The sequence below is a fragment of the Styela clava genome, chromosome 6, assembly GCF_964204865.1.
Source record: "Styela clava chromosome 6, kaStyClav1.hap1.2, whole genome shotgun sequence".
NCBI classification, from domain to species: domain Eukaryota; kingdom Metazoa; phylum Chordata; class Ascidiacea; order Stolidobranchia; family Styelidae; genus Styela; species Styela clava.
Genome location: NC_135255.1, coordinates 13,525,926 through 13,551,692, shown reverse-complemented (window position 1 = coordinate 13,551,692; position 25,767 = coordinate 13,525,926). Strand labels below are relative to the sequence as shown.

Here is a 25,767-nt window from a genome sequence, read left to right as displayed (position 1 = left end):
AAAATAATTGTAATAGTATTTTTGAAGGTTTTTTTTTTTATCTAAATGTAATCGATTTTTCAAACCTTCTAAAGTGAAATTGATTATTCACACAGAAAACAATTTACTGAAAGTAGTTTTGGAATATTAATTTTTTTGTCCACATTTTGACCCAATTAAGAATACACATCAAGCTAGCAAAAGAATACTTGAATAAAACACTTGAGTAATTAAATTAAACGCAAAGTACATGGAGAAGGTGGCATTTTCGAAGAAAATGGGAGTTGTAACATTTCTGCTCTTCACAAAATTCTGAAGCACATTGTTTAATTTGTCATATTTCCGTCAATACAATCAAAAAACACAATAAGCTCAGCAGTCAATATGACAAATTCGAAGACCAACTTCGAACAGAAAATTTCCATGTGTTTGTATATTAATATAATTATACAACGACTTAGTTACTAAAAATCAATATCAATAATAATTCAAGCAATCCTATGCCACGCAATGTAGTGCGAAATGTCTTGTCGAAAAAATCTGTCATTTGTTTTTTTACTGATCTATACATGAAATGATAAAAGTAACTTTTTTGCATTACTGGAATTAATTAAACATTCGTAAAGATCCAGATAAACCCATGATCATGTGGCCTCGTTAGTTAGAGTTGGTACTATAAAATCATTTCAGACTGGCCTTAGTATGCTGGTGACACAAAAAAGATGCCAAACGCCAGGACAAATGTAATTATTAAAACATTGAGTTTATACTGTAGTATTTTTGTTAATTTTAGGTTCATATATTTAGATTAAGTTATTTTTAGTGTATGTATTATTCTTTCCTTATTCAAAGCTTGTTCAAAAATGATTTTGATGGTTGTACATAGAATTTTACGATTTTTATATTAAATACTGTAACTTGCAAATGTTGCAATAATAGTGGAATGCAAATATTAATATGTAATTGCATTTGAAATTGAAGAAAATAATAAAACTTAATCCAACTGTTTAGTTGCATCACAATATATGTCACAAACTAAAACTATCTTAAAAATATCTTTTAAGTATACATTATCAAAAACTGTTTGCGGCTCTTTTTACAATTTTCAAAATGCAATGCTGCTCTCGAAAACCCACGAGTTTGACACCACTGATCTATTCTAGACGATTCAAGCATTGCTTAGGGAAATTATATCACTCCAATTGAATTGAAATAATCTCGCTATATTAAATACAAAATCGTTGCTATCATAAAGGTAAACCAATTCACCCACTCGAAATATATTGGCCTTCACAAAGCAATGGAGGCAAAATTGAGAGTTCATGAGCTATGAACATTTGTTCTTTTCTTTGTCTCGAACTTTCCATACTCCACAGCCCCTATTAATTTTTTTTAATTTTAATTACCATGTGATGGTCATACATATCCTTAACTTGTATTTTCTGTCATGATGTATTATCTCAATGTGCCCAATGACATTAAACAACATGATAGGCAACTCTGACGTCACTCCATAAGACTACAGGCAAAACATTGTATTTCATGATACGCTCCAATGCACATATTTCTCGTCGCCTTTCGCGTCCGTTTTCCGCTCGCTTTTGCTACTCGGCGTCTTTTTTACTTGTAGTACCTGTCTTTTTGCGCCTGTAACGAAACAAAATAATCTCTATATCTAAGAAGTTTTGCTTACTTGGAAAGCTGGAAAAACAGGCAAGCTGTAAAGAGCAATTCTGGACATCATAGACGTTTTTTTTTATCAGAGAAGATTACAAACGCGATAGCGGAAAGATTTGTGTGGAACATTTTGCAGATAATGACAAAGTTCAAAGTTAGTAATTTCAATGTTTGCGCTTAATCATTGAAATTTCATTTAAAGAGGGTGTCATACAAAACTGTGCTGCGATACAATTCCATAACACAAAGTTTGCACCTATCGAACTTGCTTTTGTAGGTGAATTTATTAGACATATTACATATTCAGTTAATCGTAGGTAACATTGCTGGTACATAATGCATCGTAGATAGGTTTGTTTAAATTTAGGAATTTAGCTCATAGCCCACTAATTAATATTATCTTCTATGCAGGAGGTTGCAGGGCTGAATTCAACTTGCAGCCTTACCGATCACCTGACGATGCTCATTTAGTTTGGCTCGAGCAAGTCTTCTTGAAATGCTTGTGTGGATGGAAACTACCTATATTTTTTGCCTTCCTCCGATTTTAGACAAATTTATTCTGAGGGATTTTGCATATAATTCTCACTGATCGTTGGCTGTTTATAATTCCTATTGATTGTGAATTCTGATTATAACAATGAGTTGAAAATTTTTTTACCTAATTTACTGGCACCTTTTTCTTGTCAATACTCCAAGCTGAGGTAATAAACATGACAATACATTTATGTCATCTGGAAGCAAAATATGCACACTAATTAATAGTTTGGCACATTGAGATAATACATCATGACAGAAAATACAAGTTAAAGATATGTATGACCATCACATGGTAATTAAAATTAAAAAAAATTAATAGGGGCTGTGGAGTATGAAAAGTTCAAGACAAAGAAAAGAACAAATGTTCATAGCTCATGAACTCTCAATTTTGCCTCCATTGCTTTGTGAAGGCCAATATATTTCGAGTGGCTGAATTGGTTTACCTTTATGATAGCAACGATTTTGTATTTAATATAGCGAGATTATTTCAATTTAATTGAAGTGATATAATTTCCCAAAGCAATGCTTGAATCGTCTAGAATAGATCAGTGGTGTCAAACTCATGGGTTTTCGAGAGCCGCATTGCATTTTGAAAATTGTAAAAAGAGCCGCAAACAGTTTTTGATAATGTATACTTGAAAGATATTTTTAAGATAGTTTTAGTTTGTGACATATATTGTGATGCAACTAAACAGTTGGATTAAGTTTTATTATTTTCTTCAATTTCAAATGCAATTACATATTAATATTTGCATTCCACTATTATTGCAACATTTGCAAGTTACAGTATTTATTATAAAAAATCGTAAAATTCTATGTACAACCATCAAAATCATTTTTGAACAAGCTTTGAATAAGGAAAGAATAATACATACACTAAAAATAACTTAATCTAAATATATGAACCTAAAATTAACAAAAATACTACAGTATAAACTCAATGTTTTAATAATTACATTTGTCCTGGCGTTTGGCATCTTTTTTGTGTCACCAGCATACTAAGGCCAGTCTGAAATGATTTTATAGTACCAACTCTAACTAACGAGGCCACATGATCATGGGTTTATCTGGATCTTTACGAATGTTTAATTAATTCCAGTAATGCAAAAAAGTTACTTTTATCATTTCATGTATAGATCAGTAAAAAAACAAATGACAGATTTTTTCGACAAGACATTTCGCACTACATTGCGTGGCATAGGATTGCTTGAATTATTATTGATATTGATTTTTAGTAACTAAGTCTTTGTATAATTATATTAATATACAAACACATGGAAATTTTCTGTTCGAAGTTGGTCTTCGAATTTGTCATATTGACTGCTGAGCTTATTGTGTTTTTTGATTGTATTGACGGAAATATGACAAATTAAACAATGTGCTTCAGAATTTTGTGAAGAGCAGAAATGTTACAACTCCCATTTTCTTCGAAAATGCCACCTTCTTCATGTACTTTGCGTTTAATTTAATTACTCAAGTGTTTTATTCAAGTATTCTTTTGCTAGCTTGATGTGTATTCTTAATTGGGTCAAAATGTGGACAAAAAAATTAATATTCCAAAACTACTTTCAGTAAATTGTTTTCTGTGTGAATAATCAATTTCACTTTAGAAGGTTTGAAAAATCTATTACATTTAGATAAAAAAAAAAACTTCAAAAATAATATTACAATTATTGTTAAGCGTTCGAGGACCGCACTGGAAGTTCTCTGGGGCCGCGAGTTTGAGATCCCTGGTCTAGATTGAAGTTGTTCAAAAAATATATGATAGTATTTTATCATGAATGATGATTATACCTCTTCCGGAATTTCTTCTATAGTACTACCAAAAGTTGATGAACCAAATATAACACAAGTGCAGTGAGGTACCCGTAATCCTCATTTCCAAAGCTGTTTTAAGTATGTCTGGCGTGTTTTGTGCCTTTTTACAAATAAGACCGCTTATGCAATCTTACGCTTTGAAATTTTTAGTTATTTTCCTCAAGCCCTGCAGGATGTGGGGGCCATACACAACTCTACCGGAGGGTCAAATGTCTTTGCATGCCTCCATAGGTTGTTTTTCTATTGCAATTTTCTATTTTCAATTGCATTATATTTATTGGAATCACACTGTCACTGATATGTCGCCAGACTTCTGATATCTCCCCGTCTGCTATAGTTGTCCTGTGAATAAATAATAGGAAATTGAGATTAGACGAATAGTTGAAAGTTTTGCTTTATGTCGCCTTAATTTCTTGATTGATATACTTACTATTTCTGCTATTGCCTCTTGTGCTGCAAGAGTCTCACAATGCTTAGACAGGTTTGTCCACAACTTTCACATCTGAAGAAAGAGAGGAGATTTATTAATTTTCGTTAAGAATAAATAAAGCAGTCTATATGATTCAGAATGGAAAAGCTAATAAAACCAATATCTCATGTTTTATTTAAAAAATATTTTACTGAATTTGGTATATAAACCAACTAATAAAAGGGTTTAGTCAGAAAATTACAAGCATTCGTGGCTCCAAATACTTGAGAAATCAGACTATACAATATAGACCGGTATGAGTGAAATGTTAGGTGAACTTGTTAACACTTTGATTCAATACGCAAATAAAAGTGAATGCGTAATAGTATGTTACAATGAGCAGCAATCAACAATGAGTATATATCCTCACTGATTAAAAAAATCTAACTGGAGGTGCATGAACTATTTGAAACCATAAGGGGTAAGTAAATATGTAATTTCGGCAAATGGGCAACTACGTACCGTACTGAATTAATAACTTCGTAGTATTTGACAAAGGCTGGCTTTCCCACATGTACTTAACAGTGCGATGCCCGGGTGTGATATACAACAATAGTATTCACCTTACCTTTTACCGATTTCTTTTTACCCCAACTTTCAAAAATATCATTAAAATCGACAACAACTGTCAAAGCAGGCACGAACACCATTCGTGCTACGCCTTGAAAGCAGCACACATCCGCTCGTTTTCGTCTCGTCAAGTATGTGCATTGGAGCGTGCTATCGAATACGATCTTCGGACAAAAATGCCGGAGTTGCGCATCATGTTGTTTAATGTCATTGATGTGCCAAACTATTAATTAGTGTGCATATTTTGCTTCCAGATGACATAAATGTATTGTCATGTTTATTACCTCAGCTTGGAGTATTGACAAGAAAAAGGTGCCAGTAAATTAGGTAAAAATTTTCAACTCATTGTTATAATCAGAATTCACAATCAATAGGAATTATAAACAGCCAACAATCAGTGAGAATTATATGCAAAATCCCTCAGAATAAATTTGTCTAAAATCGGAGGAAGGCAAAAAATATAGGTAGTTTCCATCCACACAAGCATTTCAAGAAGACTTGCTCGAGCCAAACTAAACGAGCATCGTCAGGTGATCGGTAAGGCTGCAAGTTGAATTCAGCCCTGCAACCTCCTGCATAGAAGATAATATTAATTAGTGGGCTATGAGCTAAATTCCTAAATTTAAACAAACCTATCTACGATGCATTATGTACCAGCAATGTTACCTACGATTAACTGAATATGTAATATGTCTAATAAATTCACCTACAAAAGCAAGTTCGATAGGTGCAAACTTTGTGTTATGGAATTGTATCGCAGCACAGTTTTGTATGACACCCTCTTTAAATGAAAATTCAATGATTAAGCGCAAACATTAAAATTACTAACTTTGAACTTTGTCATTATCTGCAAAATGTTCCACACAAATCTTTCCGCTATCGCGTTTGTAATCTTCTCTGATAAAAAAAAACGTCTATGATGTCCAGAATTGCTCTTTACAGCTTGCCTGTTATTCCAGCTTTCCAAGTAAGCAAAACTTCTTAGATATAGAGATTATTTTGTTTCGTTACAGGCGCAAAAAGGCAGGTACTACACGTAAAAAAGACGCCGAGTAGCAAAAGCGAGCGGAAAACGGACGCGAAAGGCGACGAGAAATATGTGCATTGGAGCGTATCATGAAATACAATGTTTTGCCTGTAGTCTTATGGAGTGACGTCAGAGTTGCCTATCATGTTGTTTAATGTCATTGATCAAAGCGACTATAAGTTTATAGTCACTTTGAGCACAATGAGCCACACCGCCGAGCCCGCTACGAACTACATGGGGATTCCCCGCAACAACAGTGGAACTGGAAATACATAATTTGGATTTTATGCAGAGAAATGTCAATGCGTGGAACACATAATAATGGAAAATTATTGAACAACGTATATGGAATATAATAATACAATGATGATTAGCCTGTTATGGAACATTGACTATTACAGTATTAAAGGTAACAGAATATTAAATGAAGTTTGCCTTCATTCAGTTATTGGAAAAGTTCATAAGCTATAAAGTTATTTTGTGCTATGACTCTTGCAAGGTGCACATACTATTTGGGTAAAAATACAACATTTATGCAAATTTATATAATGATGATGAATAGCCTATTAAGGAATCTTGAGGATATTGAGGTAAAATACTTGTGGGAAAAAGTCATACTGGAGTTATTTTTCTCTGTCAGGTGGGAGCAAATAATACTGGAAACAAAGTAAACCACAGTGTTGATGAGAATTATTATGGTGATGGTGATAGCATATTATAAAAAAACATGGACAAATAAAGATAACACTCATTCCATATATTATATCTATAACAATTGGCTGATTGGTGGAATAGCGAGGCACATAGTACTGTAGTATGGGCTATTGGCAGCGGACCGAGTTGCACAAGAGTGTACACTGGCAACTGGTTTGTTTGACAAAATGCAGTAGGCAGTTTTATGGTGCTGGTGCATGAGTTTTAATACCTCGCTTTTATAAATATCTGCCATTTTGATTAGTTGCATCTTATGGTAGTGGGGGTTTAATTTTGACATTGGTCCAGCAAAGAGTACAGCACGCATAGCGCTGTTTTGAATTATCTCGATTCGAAGTAGAATGGTTTTCTCAGCTGATCCCCAAGCTACAAATCCATATTGCAAATGAGACTGAAACAAGACAAAGTAAACCATGCACAAAGTTGAAATTGAAGTGAAACACCTAAGCCGATACAGCATCCTTACCGCAATAGCATAGTTTTTGATTTTTCAACATTCAATGTTAGTTTGTTGAGTTTCATCAATTTGCTACTTTTTTGTATTTTAGTGTTCACTCTGGACTCAAGCACATCCGGAGACTTGTTGCTATCATGAAGGTTTGTGTCATCAGCGAACAATTTTGAAAATAGTGTGAAGCTGTGGGGGAAATCATTGATAAAAATACAGAATAACGTCGGGCCCAAGCAAGATCTCTGGGCGCCTTGAGGGTCACAGGCAAGGTAGGGGAACAGCATGAACCCATTTAAACAAATTGCATTCTAGTTAGCCAGGAGTTGGTTTGCTACCCCTCTAACTTCTTAATGCCACAAGTTTGTTTGACTTCTTGCTTTACAGCTTTTGTCATGAGATTTAAACAAAAAAAGGGAATTTCTATACGACCAACTCATCTTAAACTTGCTGAAAAATGTTGAAGGTGATTTCTGAATTTTTCAGTTTTTGTTGCTTTGTTTTTGACTCTGGGACTTTTTCGTAAATTTTATTGTTGTTTGTTATCAATATTCTTTCTCTTTATAAGGTGGGATCTCTGTAAATGGTTTATCACCAGATGTTACTTCAAGATAGCTTTTGCAAACAGTGTTGCAAAAAACTCAACTTCAATTATTATAATCGCCAAATTTTTAAAGATTTTACCATTGTTGAAAGTAAGAATTATTTTTTTGATCAAATTAATCATTTTAAAGTATATTTCTTATCATTCGAATTTCATAATAAATAGTTACCGGTACATTGTCTCAATAAGTTAAGTTCATTTGACTAACGATGTTTATTAATGCTCCAATGTTGAAGGCATATATTAACAATAACTGTTGAACCAATCTGGCCAGATAACCATTTCTATATGACCCTCTGTGCATCAAAGGTTACGGTATCGGTACCAGGATTTTAAGACCTCAGAGCACCAATTATCACAAAAAAGACCAGTGTGATGAAATAAAAAAGTGTCCCCTTTACTTAAAGCCCTAAAATTTTTTTGTAAATATAATGGTCTCATAGAAAAATTTGAGAAATAAAATAAAAGCAATAGCAATTTTGCAACTTTTTCTATCTAAGTACTAAAAATGAGAAATCAAGCAGTACTGGCAATTTTTTCCAAATAATGTCAACAAGAATAATAACAATGAGAAATAGTATAGCGATCCATATGTATAATTCGTGACCGAGAGCAAAGTATTTCAAAAGAAATTTTTTTTTTTTAAATTTTCAAATTTTCTGCATAATATCAGACAAGATTTTACTCGATAACTTGTAATGTTATTCTAGATTTGTCAACGTCATCGTGAATGAAACCTACATTACCTAGTGAAAGTTCTTTTTGCCCAGAGGGAAACTCTCTGTGGTCCCCTAGTGGAGCGGAGGGTTCATTTTGAATAACCCTTATCTAGACTGACCTTATTTTACGACTTTTGTCCCTCTAACATTCGAAAACATTTCTACAGGTAACAGTAAAAGAATTCTCTCCACAATGTCAGAAGTTTCCCACCTTTTCTACGTCTTCTTTGAATAGATGTTTGACGTCGACTGATCTTAATCATCTTTGGTTGGCATATTTAAACGTCGTGCATTTCAATAATCTTCCACGATGCTTTTTTCCAAATATAAGGTAATGTAACAAAAAGTGAAAAGAAGGGTTTTCTGGTTTGGTACTTTAATATTATTATTCATCCTGGGTTAATATCCCATAAGTCCCACCTCACTCAAGGTATTATAAAAATGTGTAGGCAATGCCTAACTGGGAAGATCTGTGGCCGTTCGAATAGCAGTAGCTTCATACATTTTGATTGGGTTTGAGTGAGTTCTCAGTTGCCACCTGTAGGCAGCGGAAGGTGCAAGTGAGCGTCTAAAAACAATACCAAGTTTTATCCATATCCATCTATCTCAAATGATCAATTGGTTACCTTTTCCTTATACACAAGGTAGACTAGCAATCGAATAATAGGATATGTTATGGTTTGCAATATGGTTATTGGTTGAGCTGTTTTATTGTTTTTTTTTCACAATGCACTATTTAGTGAAACATCCTATTCTTTTGCTGTCAAAACAGCACTGCTTTTTATGTGTCATTGTTTTCTCATTTACTCTTTTGAAAATTGCAATAGTCAAATTTACAGACTATAAAAACTAAAAACTGACTGAATTTTTCATGCACAGTGAAAATAAATACCTGAATCCGTTATTCCCATAATTACTTTGTATTTGTGAGTGAGTCAAATTTCTATATTGAGCAGAAATACATATCATTTACTCCTTTGAAATTTCAATATTCAGATCGAATCTCGAATCAAAACTTTTCGAATCGAATCTTTCCGAATCTGATTCCATTAAGCTTTTTTTTTATTACATGCGTATGTTTGCCCAAAGTCACAAAAAAGCTCAAATCTAGAAGAAAAAAATTTGAAAATGGAATAGGCTATATAGCAAGGATGATAAGGGTTTTTCAGTGAATAAGCCACACTTATTTTCATCATGATAAAAAAGATGTAGGTCATAGATATCACTAATAAATGCATTGATGAAAAACTTGCTGTTGCAACTTATCTGTGAGTCTTACAATACTGAGTTATTGTGTTATACTTGTATCAGGGCTGAGGCAATTTGATGGAATTCATATGAGAAAATAAGCAGGGAACAGTTGTACTGTTATGTCGTAAACACAGTAACAGCACTGCTTTTCCTTGTCCCACACCAGTATATGTGACCGTGGTATTTCCCTTCTTGTTATATTGAATTGAGGCCGGCCTTATTACCGATTCTTTATCTTCAAAATCTTAGTACAATATTTTATATTTATGCTAGCAGCATAGAGTAATACGACAAAAACATTCTAATTGCATCTGAATTACGGTACTATAAATGGGAAATGCTTACAAGAATATGATTGAAGACGATAAAATTAACCACGATTAAATTAAATTCAATAAAAACAATCGTTCATCCGACTACGATTGCGAACAAAAATTTCCATAAATATCAGAGAAAGTATTATTTGTGGCTAACAGCGTTATTGGCTAACTCGGGCTTCATTATTAATGTGGACTACGTTTAATTTCGTAGTTCAGAAAGTCCAAATGTGCATAATGGACGCCGCGCTGACGAGCGATAATTGGTTGACGCTTTATCTCGATCGGACATGGTCGCTGGGGCTAAAGTAAGACGACATTCGCACAGTATGCTCGGTCTGGTATGAAATCTGCCACGTGTTGATGTAAAACAGTGCACAAGTTGCCATTCCTCAAGTATTATTTACTCCCACCTGTCCGTTATGACATTTGCTCGAAATAATCCGAAATGTTTTATTCGCTTGTATCGCGCTAACAAAATTAAAAGTAAATACTACTTTTTTTTGTAACAGCTGAAAAAAGACGTGTATGTACTATTACATTATGTCCCCCTGATTTCGTTTACCGCCACTCGAGTGGAAGCCTGACAAACGCAAACAAAATAAATATATATTTCAGGATGAGAAACATGATTGTCAATTAACATTGCCGGCCGATGAACTCATTCAGTAATAGTTCTCTTCAAATGTACGCAAAATATTGCTCTCAGAACAAAGTTTAAATTAAATTTCAATCAAAATTAAACATTATCTAGACGTCGGTGGCCGATTCTTTATCCAATCATGCCAGGGCGTACAATAACTTAGTCGCAGCGCAGGTGTGCTGTTGAAAATTTTCATCAAAATTGTCACGAATTTTCAGGTGTACGATCCATTTAAATTCGCGCGTAATGGAAACTTCGGCTATTTAGTGAAAAAACTGAACTCGCAGTTTGCTGGTAATTACGCCACACATCATCTCGAGTGATGCGTAAAAGAGTGTGTTGTGTCAATCACGAAAAATTCATTTTCATTTATTTACGTCCCGTAATTTGTTGCTATTTGGAGTGCCGCATAGACGCATTCGGCAGTTTTAACGCCACCGAAAACAACGATTAACAAATGTTCAATGTTTTTCTTTCGGTCCCGTAATTTGGTGTTATTTGGAGTGCTGCATAAACGCATTCGGTAGTTTTAACACCGCCGAAAACAACGATTAACACACGTTCAATGTTTTTTTTTCGGTCCCGTAATTTGGCGTTATTTGGAGTGCCGCATAAACACACTCTGGCAGATTTAAAGCCGCCGAAAACGACGATTTAACAAACGTTCAATGTTTTTTTTTTCGCTAAATCGCTCTCTTTTTCCGAATCGCGTAAATCTGATTCGAATCGATCCGGAAAAGATGCGATTCGAATCGATCCGATTCGTAAATCCAAAAGTGGCATCCCTATTTGTGAGTCAAATTTCTGTATTGAGCAGAAATACATATCATTTTTTTTGTCACTTTTCAGCTCTGCATACAATGCTCGAAATTATCTCGAGATCAAAGTTTATCCAGGATTAGAAGTTCAGCTTGACTCTAATTCAAGGAATAAACTTGATGAAAATTTCTATTCTAACCTGCATGCTGACCTTGACGGTGAGTAGCCTAATGGACTATCGAATATGCCCATTGGGGGTGATTCTCAACGCTTTATGACCTGTTCACTCGGATAACGGCGATTGTCCGGGATGGCCAAACTAAATAATTTACCATTCCAAATACATATAAAAATATATTTTCTTTCGTTAAGACTGAAAAATTCGCATAGATAAAATTTGAAAATATAAGAATAAGAGTGTGTCTGTAGGGTATGAATTTTGATATAATGGCAATTAGGACTATATCATAGGAGATGATTCACATATTTATTCTGGCAGAGGGGAATGCCATTAAGACTGCTTTATCACATGGTGAACTACAGCTTCTTGTCCAGTTCCCGGTCCATGTTGGGTATGGGATGAGTTTGCAGTCACGTGAACCACCCAGCGAGTAATCGTGCAATTTTCTCGCACATAATTATCTCTCACAGGATTCAAACCTGCGAACTTACACATGTAATCAGAGTGGTGAAAATCATGTTCCTAACCCTTAGCAGTTAGATATTTGATCCATTCAATTTCTGATTTTTCAAAGTTACACCGAATTTTACTATAATTATGATTGATTCAGTTGCTATCAAGAATTCTTCATCAACTGAAGATCCATTATCAGCGTTACAATTACTTCGGGAAAAATTGCGATTGGAAATATCTCAGCAAAAATTGGACACTGCTAATAGTTGCAAGTAAGAATTGAGAATCCTCTATTTTTTTAACTTCATCCTAACCAGTACTTTATAACTTGTTTATTCCTATCATTGAATTCTATGTTGCATTCCTCCATGATCGACGAATAAAACAACTGAATAACTGAATGATTTTATTTACATAGTATATATACAGTAACAAATTAAACATATCATTCTGATTTATGTCTTTCTATTCTAAAAATCATCGCAGATTTAAAACGAAATGTAAATTTTCATTCCACATTTATCAAAATGTAATGTCAGAAATTTTGTAACTTTAATAATTTGTTCCTGAAAATAATAAGATTCTAGTAATAAGAGGAAAGATTTGACTGAGTTTTCAATTTCTTCTTGTCTATCTCATTTTCATTTTTGTTAGAAAAAATAGGAAAAGACAAATGAAGTTTTACAAACTCTATCTTGACAATGGCAAAGTTATATTTATAACATCATTTTCATTGGAGAAAAAAATTTTCTCTTGGATTTACAGTTTTTTGTGTAAAACTATGACTACTGCGATACAAAAACTGTTAATAAATGAGGAAACGATAAGACAGATGAAAAAGAAAGTGACTGATATTTCTATGATGTGGGCAGATGTTTTGGTGGAGAGGGGAGACAGCTTAGCTGCCACACAGGTATGGTATTGAGATGTTTTCTAATTATAGATCCTTTATTACGTTTATTGCATTATATTTTGAATACACGTGCACTAACACTGAATTCTACATCAAAATTCTTATAATCTCAGTAGCTCTTTATACTTTAGTGGTTATCAATTTCCTTTATTTTAGAGTGCGCATGACATTGTTTTTTCATCAAATTCCCTTCCAAAGAATTAATGGTATTAAGAAAAATTGTCTGTTTGTTAATGTTAATTAATCCTTCAACTGTCATAAAATGAAAATTTGCTGTTTTCCACAAAACAACTGCTTTAATAATCAAATATGCTTCTCCCATTTCTATCTTTTATATATACCAGACTTTTTTATTTTTCATTATTTATATATTATTAATTTTGACCATAGTCATCTCATGGAGGATTGATATCAAGCAAGATAATAATCAAATCATAAAATAATAATAAAAAATGGAATTCTGTAATCAGGTGCACCATATGATTTACGTTATTTGAATATTGACAATATAACTAGCCTTGTAGTATTGTGTGATCAGAGAAGTTAACAAATATAACTCTGTGGATAATGCTTTTAATCCGATCTTAAGTATACATGATTTGACATAACACTCCAGGTTGTGTGTCTGTTGGAAGGTAGTTATCCATGCCCTGGTATACACTTCCTGTATCTTTCCTGACATAAATGAACACATTTTTGTATTGCTCACCACTTCTGGGTGTACCCGGATACCATTTAGTGAATGGTGATGGATTTCCAGAAAGTGTCACAAGTTGCTGAAATAGATAGGATGGGAGTTACATATGTATCAAGGGTGAGACGATAAGGTGACTTAATAATGATATGGGGAACCCAGTCATGTTGGGTATGGGGTTAGTTAGCCAGTTTTCTGATGCATGAACTTGACGGTGAAGGAAGCTGTAACTGACCAGTGGACAGTGGTTATGTGAACCACCCTATGGAAGCGAGGAATTCAGCAATTATCTGGTACATAGTTATCCCACACAGGATCGGACCATCCAACCCACCCAGGGTAATCAGAGGTGTTGTGGCAAGCGTATTCCTAACGTTTGGCACTATGCTCTGAGCCTAATCCGAGATAAGTCAATGATAATTTAATGTGATAGAAATGATAAAAAATTGCTGGTTCACCATATTCGTTATGAATCATATTTAAATACTCACTGAGTTTATGTACAATAGTCCTGTCCAGTATCCTGTAAGAGATGATGTTGATTTTGATCTGACTAACTCTGCTATTTTTTGATAATGTGTTCCATCTTGAATGTATCCAATATTCATACGGATATCTCTACATGCTTGTGTTGCTTGGTCAAAATTTATTTGTGTTTCACGAAGTATCATCCGATAACAAGTATTCTTGTGAATGACTTCGCAGTTGACTATTATATTTGATAAATGAAAATTTCATTTAGCTCAGTTTGAAAATAAATTAAATTCATGTTTGTTCATAATTGATAGTTTAGTAACTATTACCCATCCTCTGCTGAAGATCATTCATAGTTTTATTCATCTTCTCTTCCGTTTCTGTCCGCAGCTCATTTATCGCTGCAATGGATTAAATATAAAAGTATGGGTCGCTGAAGTAATAATACAAATCAAACAAACTAAATTTTATAAAAGCATTAAAATTAGTGATACATGGTTTTAATTTTACCAATGAATGAGTGAATAAAGTTCACAACATAACATACTTGGATGTTCTGCACAAACCCAATTATTAAGTTTTGTCTTTTCCAAGTCCATTTATACAGACAGTCATTATATCATCATTTAAAAAGATGTAAACTATATATATATATACAATAAGAAGTAAACTTCAGTATATTCTGATATACGGAAATCTGTAATTTTTGCAAGTTCTTCTACTTCAAACAAGGCTTTGTACAAGCCCCATTGATGCTTACGGCCAATATTAATTTAAATTACCTGATTCTATTGCTGCATTAATTCTTTCATAATCAACAATTCCTTTTGGTCCTCTGGGCCCCTGTGATCCTTTTGGTCCAATTTCACCAGGAGGTCCTCGTTTGCCCGGAACACCCTGTGAGCTTCGTTGTGGTGGAATCGGGTACGTTTCTTCTGTATTGACATTTTCAATTTGCATACAAATTCTTTGATTGCAATATACTTGGTTGACGAGCAGTTGAATGCTCAAAAACATACAATATAGTATACCCTTACTCATATTTAATGCCTGTTTAAACCTAGCATTAGAATTGAAATGCAGTCTACACAGCTGCATTGCATTGCAATTCTTTGATTGCAATATACTTCATTGACGAGCAATTGAATGCTCAAAAACATACAGTATAGTATACCCTTACTCATATTTAACGCCTGTTTGTAGCTAATAGCAATATAACTCAAATGCAGTCAATACAGCTGGTTTATAGTGAATTGAATGCATACGTATATGGCTTTGATTAATCCACTTGCAATTCCACTTACATCTTACAATCTGTAATTTATAAATAGTGGCAAATACATCTATACTTTCTAACCTACTACATTAAGCAACGTACTGTAGCAAGTATTTATATTGGGATGATGCTTTCGTTTTTAGATGCTGTGTTGTTTTCAACCACTAAATTTCATCGACTAAAAATTTGCTATTTTTAAGTTGTGGTGTTTTGGATTGTCGTGGGAAATTGCAAAAAACTTGTTTCCCACGCTATTTGGCTGTGTAATTGCTGCACATGTTAGGTGAGTGATATTTAACAAGATCATAATCAAATAATAATAAAATAGAATTCTGTAATCAGGTGCCACCTATATAAGTACAAATCGATGATTCCTAATAAACTGATTATTCATGTGAAGTTAAATAGTTCATCATGTGCTTTATTGAGTTTGATTATTGTCGATATAACCAGCATTCTAGTATTATTGCTAACCTATTACATTAAGAAACATACTGTAGCAAGTATTTATATTGGAATTATGCTTTCGTTTTGAGATGCTGTGTTGTTTTCAACCACGAAAAATTTGCTATTTTTGTTGTGTGGTGTTTTGGATTGTCGTGTAAATTGCAAAAAACTTGTTTCCCACGTTATTTGGCTGTGAAATTTCTGTACTTCTGGTATTGTTTTCAATATAAGTCTTGGCCTGTTCGTGCAAGGAAATAATGATTTACCGAAAAAACAGACATTTGGGCATTTGAAATGTTTTTTGCAGCTTGAAAAAAGCTATTAACAATGTTTTTAGCAACTTCAACTGAGCCATAAAAACAAGGCACTAACATATCTGAATTATTATTTTTTTGAAAAGCATATGAAAATAAAAAAAATGTATGACTTGTGTGGAATAAATGAGAAATGCTAAATTAGAGAATTAAATGTATTAGACAGCCCATGTAATGTAGGCTAATATGTTTTTAACTAACTATCAACAAAAAGTGTTTTTAAACAACAATAATCATTTAAATGTGTACATAATAAAGATTAAATATAACGAAGATAAAAATCTTTGGGTTCTATGGGATTTGTTTATTGTTTACGATGACTGCATAAATATTTGTCCATCTTGTGACAGTTCTGCTTCCTCGTTAGTCGTGAAAATTGCTGTACCAACCAACAGTTTATTGTGACATAAACCATACGCGTACTTCTTTATATTGTCTTTCGTGTTCACATATACGAGCATCGCTCTGTTGTTGAGTGGTAAAGAGGCAGCCGAGATTTGCTGTTTGGTTGATGTAATCTCACTCAGGGAATGCTCAAATGTTCGATCACCGGATTTCTGTTTTGAGGAACTGCAGTATTTTTGACTATAATTTTTTGGTCGACTGCCGAATGTTCGAGTAACAAGTCATTCGACTACTGAGGTATCACTGTACTTCAACAATAAAATATGCCTCTTCTGCCTTCACTATCTTTTATAAATACCATATTTCTTTATTTTTCAATACTTATATATTTGTTGCCAATGCAAACAAAAAGCAAAACACAAAATTAATTTTAACCATTATCACATTACACATAGTAGGTGATAGATATTAAGCAAGATAATAATCAAATCAAATATTAATAATAAAAATGGGATTCTGTAATCAAAGGCACCTTATGATTTATGTAATTTGAATATTGACAATATAACTAGCATTGTAGTTTGTGTGATCCGAGAAGGTAACAAACAGGACAATGCTTGCTAATCCGATCTCAAGTATACATGATTTGACATAACACTCCAGGTTGTGTGACTGTTTGATAGTTGTTATACATGCCATGGTTTACATTTCCTGTATCTTTCCTGACATTGATGAACACATTTTTTTTTTGCCCGCTACTATTGGGTGTACTTGGATACCATTTAGTGAACGGTGATGGATTTCCAGAAAGTGTCACAAGTTGCTGAAATAAATAGGATAGGAGTTACACATTCATCCCGGGAGAGGCGATAACGCGAATTAATAATCATATGGGGAACCGCAGCCTCTCGTCCGCTAACAGTCATGTTGGGTGTGGGATTAGTTAGCCAGTTTTTAATGCATGAACTTAATGACGAAGAAAGCCATAACCGACCAGCGGTTATGTGAACTACCCTATGGAGGCGAGGATTCCTGCATTCATCTCGTACATAATTATCCCACACAGGATTTGGACCTGCAAAACTATGTAAGATAGTCAGGGGTGCTGTTGCAACCATATTCCTAACGCTCAGCACTTTACACTACACCGTCGAGCGTAAGCTGAGATAAGTCATTGATGATTTACTGAGATAGAAATGCTGGGGAATTGGTAGTTCACCATATTCATTATGAATCAAATTTAAATACTCACTGAGTTTTTGTACAATAGTCCTGTCCAGTATCCTGTTCGAAACACTGTTGATTTTGATCTGACTAACTCTGCTATTTTTTGGTAATGTGTTTCATCTTCAATGTATCCAATATTCATACGGATATCTCTACATGCTTGTGTTGCTTGGTCAAAATTCATTTGTGTTTCACGAAGTATCATCCGATAACAAGTATTCTTGTGAATGACTTCGCAGTTGACTATTATATTTGATAAATGAAAATTTCATTTAGCTCAGTTTGAAAATAAATTAAATTCATGTTTGTTCATAATTGATAGTTTAGTAACTATTACCCATCCTTTGCTGAAGATCATTTATAGTTTTATTCATCTTCTCTTCCGTTTCTGTCCGCAGCTCATTTATCGCTGCAATGGATTAAATATAAAAGTATGGGTCGCTGAAGTAATAATACAAATCAAACAAACTAAATTTTATAAAAGCATCAAAATTAGTGATACATTGTTTTAATTTTACCAATGAATGAGTGAATAAAGTCCACAACATAACATACTTGGATGTTCTGCACAAACCCAATTATTAAGTTTTGTCTATACCAAGTCCATTTATACAGACAGTCATTATATCATCATTTAAAAAGATGTAAACTATATATATATATACAATAAGAAGTACACTTCAATATATTCTTATATACGGAAATCTGTAATTTTTGCAAGTTCTTCCACTTCAAACAAGGCTTTGTACAAGCCCCACTGATGCTTACGGCCAATATTAATTTAAATTACCTGATTCTATTGCTGCATTAATTCTTTCATAATCAACAATTCCTTTTGGTCCTCTGGGCCCCTGTGATCCTTTTGGTCCAATTTCACCAGGTGGTCCTCGTTTGCCCGGAACACCCTGTGAACTTTGTTGTGATGGAATTGGGTACGTTTCTTCTGTATTGACATTTTCAATTTGCATGCAAATTCTTTGATTGCAATATACTTGGTTGACGAGCAATTGAATGCTCAAAAACATACAATATAGTATACCCTTTTTCATATTTAACGCCTGTTTAAAGCAAACATTAGAATTGAAACTCAAATGCAGTCTAGCATACATTTGTGTCTAAATTTAATCAAGTTGCAATTCCATCTCAATGAAATTTCTATCTTACTAACTGTTATTTATAAAGTTGAGGCAAATACATCTATGCATGCCAACCTACTGCGCTAAGCAGCCTACTGTACTACTGTAGCAAGCAAAGTATTTATATTGAATTGTTGCATTCGTTCAGCTTTCAGAAGTTGAAATGTTTCCAACCAATAAATTTGAAGGAGTACTATTTTTGTCATGAAGTATTTTGAATTGCCATGGTAAACTGCAAAAAACTTGTTTCCCATGCTATTTGGCTGTGAAATTTCTGCGCGTTTGGTATTGTTGTCAAAATGTGTTGTGTGAGAAAATGACGAAGCGCCTGAAAAGCAGACATTTAGGCGTTTGAAATGTTATTTTGCAGCTTGAAAAAGCTATAAACTATGTAACTATAACTGAGCCATTAAAAGCATAAAAAAGGCACTGGAATATCAAAATTATTATGTTAAGTTTGAAAAAATAAAAAAAAATTTTTTCTTGTGGTAATAATGGGATATTATAACAGTCATGGATAGGACAAACAGGCAAGAAGATCTTATCTATTTAATATTACTTTTTTAAAGGTCTTTGAAGAAGCTGTGACAGAAAATCCATCTGATGCAAAACTATGTTATGAAGCAGCTTTGTTTCAATTGAATCAAGAATCATCGGACATTGATGCTGCACTTCTGTATTTTGAAACTTGTGCTTCAGCTTATTTGAAAATAGGTAAAAGTTTCGTAGTTTTTATAAAATCAAGATTCACCATGTGAAATACACCAGGGTGGTTGATAAAAAAGCAGAAAATTTGAAGGTCACATGACATCACAAATAAAATGCGTGCTTATTTCTTTTTCGATACATTTTTATTTCTTTTAGGTTCTAGGTTGTTTTAGGTTGGTACTGTTTTTCTAGCCACCACCCTGTAGTTACCAGGTTTCGGCATTGCCTAGTTTATTACACCCTAAGTGATGACATGATTTTAATATTAACATTAGGTTCTCAATTTTAGCTTCATTTTGGATTCTTTTTCAGATATAGATGTGATTAATTTATCAGAATTGAAGAAATTATTTCACTACTTATTGAGATTATCGGATTCATTAACTGACAAACATCTTTCTCTTTTACCGGAAATTAGTTGGAAAATTGTTGGGAAGAACAAAGCATATTTATGGATGATTTACATGTAAGTGAAATAGATCAAGGCTGTTGAGATTATGAGTGTTAAGATATATATGGTGTCTCAATTTTTTTAATATTACGAATGGTATTTATTGATGCCATATAATGTTTCAGCCCTTACAGATGTCATAAACTAGCTAGCGATCTGAGACTGTCGACTTATCGATCTACGGTTTCGATTCCTTCGCTCTGACTAAATAGCGACACCGCATGTCCCATCACTAATTAATTAATAACTCGCTAATTATACGACATAATTCATCCAAAAGCAATAGGCTTCTGATTCAATATATATTGAATGCACATGCAAAATTTGGAGTAGATTCAACCTTGCTTTCGTGAGATATCGCGTAACATACGAAAGTGTCTGACAGACAAACAAACAAATACCTATCAACATACTTATCGAGATCGATGAAGTAAAAATACTTTTGAATTCACTGATTGAAAAACAACAAACCTGGTTAAGATATATTCAGAACTGACTTCGTAACAAAATTGAAATCATAAAGGGACTTTATGGACACCCTGTAGATCCAGAAATATCCTGATGTGCCACTCAATCAATGTTTGTGATTACGGAAATCGTAATAGAATTCTTATTTGGATTCTATTCATTTTTGAACAATGCTTTATGGTGTATCATGTTCTTTTCAGTGTAATTCTCGATTTATCCAGCGAATCTGTCAACGTTATACTGGACTATTATGAAAAGGCAATTGTGGATGTGGGTGATGAAAATGATAGAAGACAAATATGGCTAAGGTGGGACTTTATAATCAGATTCGCAAATTTTTTTAATAATGAAAAAAAATTATATTCAAATAATTCATTTTCCTCAAAATACTTATTTGGATACTTCTTGATACCATCATTGTAAAATCCAAAAGTATTGATAGCTAATTTTATTTTCTCTTCTCAGGACTCATTTTTGATCCTTGTAACTGAATTAAAACTTTTAGAAAGACAAAATAATCATTCAGTTGTTCAATTTGTACCCAAGTTTCGGAAACACAACAAAAAAACTAATCAATTGCTAGATAATGTTTCCAACCATGCCTGAGAATCTAAATTAAAAATTGTCTAAGCGACTTCTTAAAATTTCAATTGTCACGTCACCTTTGACATGTTGATGATATCCAGTGGCGCGTTGTGCTAAGCGTCCCATTCCTATTCTTTTCTCTCCTCCAGGATAAATATGTAAGTACTACTACTACATAAATGGTCAAAACATCTCCCATTTGGAAAAAAAAATATCCCGAGTCCATTTTTTTTATATCAAATTTTCTTTACAGATATCTTCTATATCGTCAGCATCTTGCTTCAAAACTAGTCGAACCAACAACAATAACTGTAAAAACGCGTCAAATATGGCTAAAGAATTTTACTGCAGTTATTCGTCGATGCATAACAACTTGTTCTCCAGGTTTAGCCATTGATGAATTGCTCAGCTCTGATGCCAGATTTTCTGACTACACATTTCATAATCAGGTAGAAATATAATGTGAACTTATTGGCGATGATGTACTCTAGGTTACTAGATTCTAACATGATACATAATATTAGTAAGTGTACAGTTGTTTATTAAAATTCATATCCTTTTATTTTTTATAGATGTTTATGTCTAATTCTCTGAATAATGAAGATTTTTGTGAATTTGCTTTTTTGCTTAATGATAATAAACTCATTTAGGATACTAAATATTTTAAATATAAAATGTAATAATGCGTAGACCGAACGATTTTTGATAATGACAGTATTTACATGATGATATTGATTTTAGTATTTTATAAACTACAGGTTGCGTCTATCTACTTATCATGCTTTCATACAAGGCAACACATATCAACTGCTTATAATTTTCTTACTGATCTGATGCCGAATAATGTTTCACTGTTATTGAGGTAAGTGGATAAATGGTGATTTGTTGGAAGGTAAACTAGTAGGTACTCCTGAAGTATGTGATTCAAAATGGCAAACACTTGAGCGTGGTATGTGTACCAGGTTAGGGCTAGGCCATAATTTCAGGTACATAGTATAGGAGTCACTTGCCTAGTCCCTGAACTCGTAGTAGAACTAAAATAAGGAAAATTGGCATAAAAATATGGCCTAACCCTAACCTAGTAGCCTACACGTACTACGTTCCGGTGTCTGCCATTTTGGTTCACATACTTCGGGAGCGCAAACTAATATGCAGCTATTTAAATAAGTTTATGAATATTTGTATTTGATTTGGTGAATTTTTGAATTTATATTCAAGTAAAAGGGTTTCTTTAACACCATTTTTTCAATCAAACAAGGGACCATTAGGGTATACCAAATTTGGAAATGTTATTTTAGAAACATTTTAGCTTTAGCGTTCTTCATAGGCATTTAGAATTAGTATTTGATATACACAGTCTTTGTAAATTATCTTGTAATGGAAAAATAATATTTGTTTGGTTTTTCAATTTTGACTGTACTTTCATCTGCATTTTAGATCAAGGTTTCGGGAACATTAACTCAGATATTCCAAATTTTATGGAATATATTTTTATATTCCAGGGCTTGCTGACATTTTCTCAGTTTTGGAGATGACTCAACAATCGTTTCCATATTATGGAGGATAACTTCAACTACATTGTGTCAAAACATGATGATATGGAAAATGTAGTAAATCTTGAATAATCTTTTTTGAATGATATTTGATATATTTGCTATTCAAGTTTTATGGTAATCAACATGTTTTCTTACGAGTTGTATGTAAATCTAAGTATTTAGATGTTAAATGTTTAAATCCTTTTTGTAATTGATTTATAAAAGTTTCATGAGGGAACTTAATAATTTTTTTTTTTTTCACAAAATGATCTAGATCAGTCTCGTCACTTTTCTCTCGTGGAAGAATATCAAAGGTACGGGTATCAAGTTTTGATTTTGTGAAATTGACAAAGTGACAATTATGTTTATTGAAAATAATCCCTATTTTAGGCAATACATCTGTCCCGGCGGTCTGTGGATGCAGTACCGTATTCTCGTGAGCTGTGGACTGATGTAAATATAAATTTTTCTTAACTGGTAAAATGTTTTAACTTTGTTTCCTGGGCAACAGGTGAGTGCAATTAGAAAGTTGTTATATTTGTAAAGTGATAATTTCATACAAAAATTGAGACCATGTGGCTTCTTGCAAATGTATGTAAAATCGATTTATTTTGATTGCATTCATTTTAAAGTTTTTTGTGGGTCATATTTTCATACTTTCAGATTAACTAGCCATTATGGGAGTTTTAATTTCAGATGTCCTTAAGATGCAGGTAGAAAATTTCCAGCTTTAATAGAATGAGATTTTTGAATGTGTCTTGTATTTGCCACAGTTAAATGTTCATTCTCTTAAACTAGTACTGAAATCAGATGCACTTTCTTATTTCAATGAATCAAGAGTCAGAGTGTTGGATTGTAAAACTGCTTTGTTTTGCTAGTGATAAACCAGAAGTTTTAATAATCTTGCTGGTTGAAAGACTAGCATTTCAGTTTGATTTGAAAGCCTGTCATCATTGTTTCAAGTTCAATGTCAGACGAAACGTTATAGAAATATATTTGTGTTAGTGTGCATCAAGACTTTTGAATCACTAGGATAGTTATCTCCACTCTTACTACAGCATTCTTGCATTAAGTGAATATGGATTCACCGACACAAAAGCATAAAAGTTAAGTAGTTAGTCTGCAGAAACCAAATCATTTAAACTGTTAATTTATTCCTTTGCTTGAATTTCGTCATTCTTTTATTTTTGACTTTGAAGTCTGGAATCTTCAAGTTTTTGAATTTGTACAATTTGTTCACAATATTTTAATGAAGTAAATTGCGTTTTCTGAATGTTATAGCCCTGAAACCCGGGCTTCGTCGTGTCTGAATTCTATGGACATTCCTATTATTTTGCATTCTGAAGAAAAATAAAGAAATTTTCTTCCAAATTCTTTCTCACACTATTTTAGGAATGTCCTATTATAAAGTAATAAGAAACTCATATTCTTTGATTTCAGTATAGTTTCAGCAGACTTAGGGCTCCTGGATTTTTTTCTTCCTATTATCGAATATTAACATGCATATTTAGGAAACATCCAATCTAAAACTTCAGGTTAAATATTCATATCGACTTGTATTTAGTCTCTTCATCAGAACAGTTTAGTAACAACAGGATAGAGTATTGTGTTAAGAGAGGCAGATAAAGTTTATAGTAACTTCAGATATTTGAAATCACTCTTGCATTGCCTGTTGAAGGTGTTTTGATTGCTTCGGAAATTACTCAACATGTCTTGTATTGAAACCGCAAGAAGAACTGACATTGTGGATTGTTTGATTCGTTAATCTTCTTTCTATATTCCTTTCCATTCTACACAATGTTGTTACTATTTGTTTGTTTCAATATACGTTTTCTCTGTTACTGCAGTATCTCACCACTCTGAAAACATATGCGAAACCTGAAGATTTTATTCCGGAAAAGATTCGATGTTCATCATGGTTACAGATGGATGCAGGATGTCTTCTGCCCAAAACTCCTTAAGTTAATTTCTTGCAATAAAAAGGTGAGAGTGGTTGGTTATCTTTGTTACTATATTAAGCATCTCAATATTTTACATTTTTGTATATATACAGTATATTTTGCATCAGAATAGAATAGAAATGTAGGGTATTCGGAAGTGAGCGCCCTTAGAATACAGCAGGGTGGTTGCCTGTATTTGTCCTAATCAAACTTTTCTTCCATTTCGATAGAGCAGAATATAAAAAAAAACTTTCATAACAACATTAATCTTTTCTACACATCTTTGCCACTTATTTTTATTTCCAGCTATATCTTCAATTCGCATATTCTGCAGTACCCGTTCTTCTCAACTTGCAGTAAGTACTGTTTAATACTGCAGTAGGTTCCGTTCTACAACAAACATGAACTGTTATTTTCGCATCTCGGCTCCTTCATGGGCTTTGCAGATGCCAATTAATATTGTTTTGTTTTATGCAGTACTTGGTGTATTGTAGGACTACTTGCTTAGTTTAAGTGTAATCTTAACGAATTGATGGAAGGTGTTTGTGAAGATCAGTTCTACTCCAGAATATTGTCAAGAAACTGGATGATTCCTTCCGACCTAAACCAAAGTTTTGTGCATACGATTTGTTCCTGTGAATGATGCTCAATTATTGTCGAGTTCGTGAGAAGATCCTTGTCTAGAATATCTCATTTTCTGCAAATTTGGAAGTTTAGAAGATCCAACATTTTTTTGATCTTCAGCAGTTTATTTTATATTTTTTCAGTCTTTGTATTTATGTTTCCGTCACTGCTTTGCCCCTTTTCTGTATTTCGTGATTCCATTTTTCACTTGGACACTCACTGCAAGCAAAAATGCTTTTGATTGCATATTATTAATTTTTTTTAATAAATACATTTGCGTAACTTTATGTGCATATTTTACCAAACTGGTTATTGCCTGGATCTCGTTACATTGGGAAAAGACGTCCAAGGCAGTTTTCAAGTCCATAAAGTAGTACCATACGGTTTAGATATTTACCCATATCTGCTCAATGAGTCAATGTCTAGATCAGACTCTTCAAACTAGGGCGCCACATTAGCAAGGG

General features: G+C 33.3%; 6 protein-coding genes and 1 long non-coding RNA gene across 7 annotated transcripts in view; 4 read left to right on the top strand and 3 right to left on the bottom strand.

Moving 5' to 3' along the window:
* The window catches only part of LOC144424539 (uncharacterized), a 58,308-nt gene that overhangs the window by 19,140 nt on the left and 13,401 nt on the right, over positions 1-25,767 (top strand). The window lies entirely within an intron of this gene.
* Positions 2,516-5,243, bottom strand: LOC144424504 (uncharacterized). The gene is made up of 3 exons (XR_013476733.1): positions 5,049-5,243; positions 4,442-4,513; positions 2,516-4,353 (listed from the first exon to the last, which is right to left on the bottom strand). It is a non-coding gene; the product is annotated as an uncharacterized LOC144424504 (long non-coding RNA).
* Positions 7,499-25,767, top strand: part of LOC144424493 (zinc finger C3H1 domain-containing protein-like) — a 68,723-nt gene continuing 50,454 nt past the window's right edge. The window contains exons 1-3 of the mRNA XM_078113852.1: positions 7,499-7,511; positions 7,808-7,934; positions 8,730-8,893. The gene's annotated coding sequence lies outside the window, so the exon portion shown is untranslated. The remainder of the gene's footprint in view (positions 7,512-7,807; positions 7,935-8,729; positions 8,894-25,767) is intronic.
* On the top strand, positions 12,876-20,495 carry LOC144424540 (uncharacterized). The gene is made up of 3 exons (XM_078113925.1): positions 12,876-13,079; positions 19,562-19,706; positions 20,013-20,495. Exons 1-3 carry the CDS (start codon positions 12,948-12,950, stop codon positions 20,168-20,170), a joined length of 435 nt encoding a protein of 144 aa, XP_077970051.1. The 5' UTR covers positions 12,876-12,947; the 3' UTR covers positions 20,171-20,495.
* On the bottom strand, positions 13,077-15,303 carry LOC144424531 (uncharacterized). Its single transcript, XM_078113913.1, has 4 exons — positions 15,030-15,303; positions 14,577-14,648; positions 14,265-14,482; positions 13,077-13,855 (listed from the first exon to the last, which is right to left on the bottom strand). Exons 1-4 carry the CDS (start codon positions 15,286-15,288, stop codon positions 13,664-13,666), a joined length of 741 nt encoding a protein of 246 aa, XP_077970039.1. The 5' UTR covers positions 15,289-15,303; the 3' UTR covers positions 13,077-13,663.
* On the bottom strand, positions 17,020-18,908 carry LOC144424532 (uncharacterized). The gene is made up of 4 exons (XM_078113914.1): positions 18,647-18,908; positions 18,194-18,265; positions 17,882-18,099; positions 17,020-17,452 (listed from the first exon to the last, which is right to left on the bottom strand). The coding sequence occupies exons 1-4, from the start codon at positions 18,903-18,905 to the stop codon at positions 17,261-17,263; spliced, it is 741 nt and encodes a 246-aa protein (XP_077970040.1). The 5' UTR covers positions 18,906-18,908; the 3' UTR covers positions 17,020-17,260.
* Positions 20,797-25,585, top strand: LOC120331827 (zinc finger C3H1 domain-containing protein-like). Its single transcript, XM_078113737.1, has 6 exons — positions 20,797-20,927; positions 21,458-21,653; positions 21,963-22,066; positions 22,707-22,811; positions 23,014-23,053; positions 23,130-25,585. Exons 1-4 carry the CDS (start codon positions 20,797-20,799, stop codon positions 22,714-22,716), a joined length of 441 nt encoding a protein of 146 aa, XP_077969863.1. The 3' UTR covers positions 22,717-22,811; positions 23,014-23,053; positions 23,130-25,585.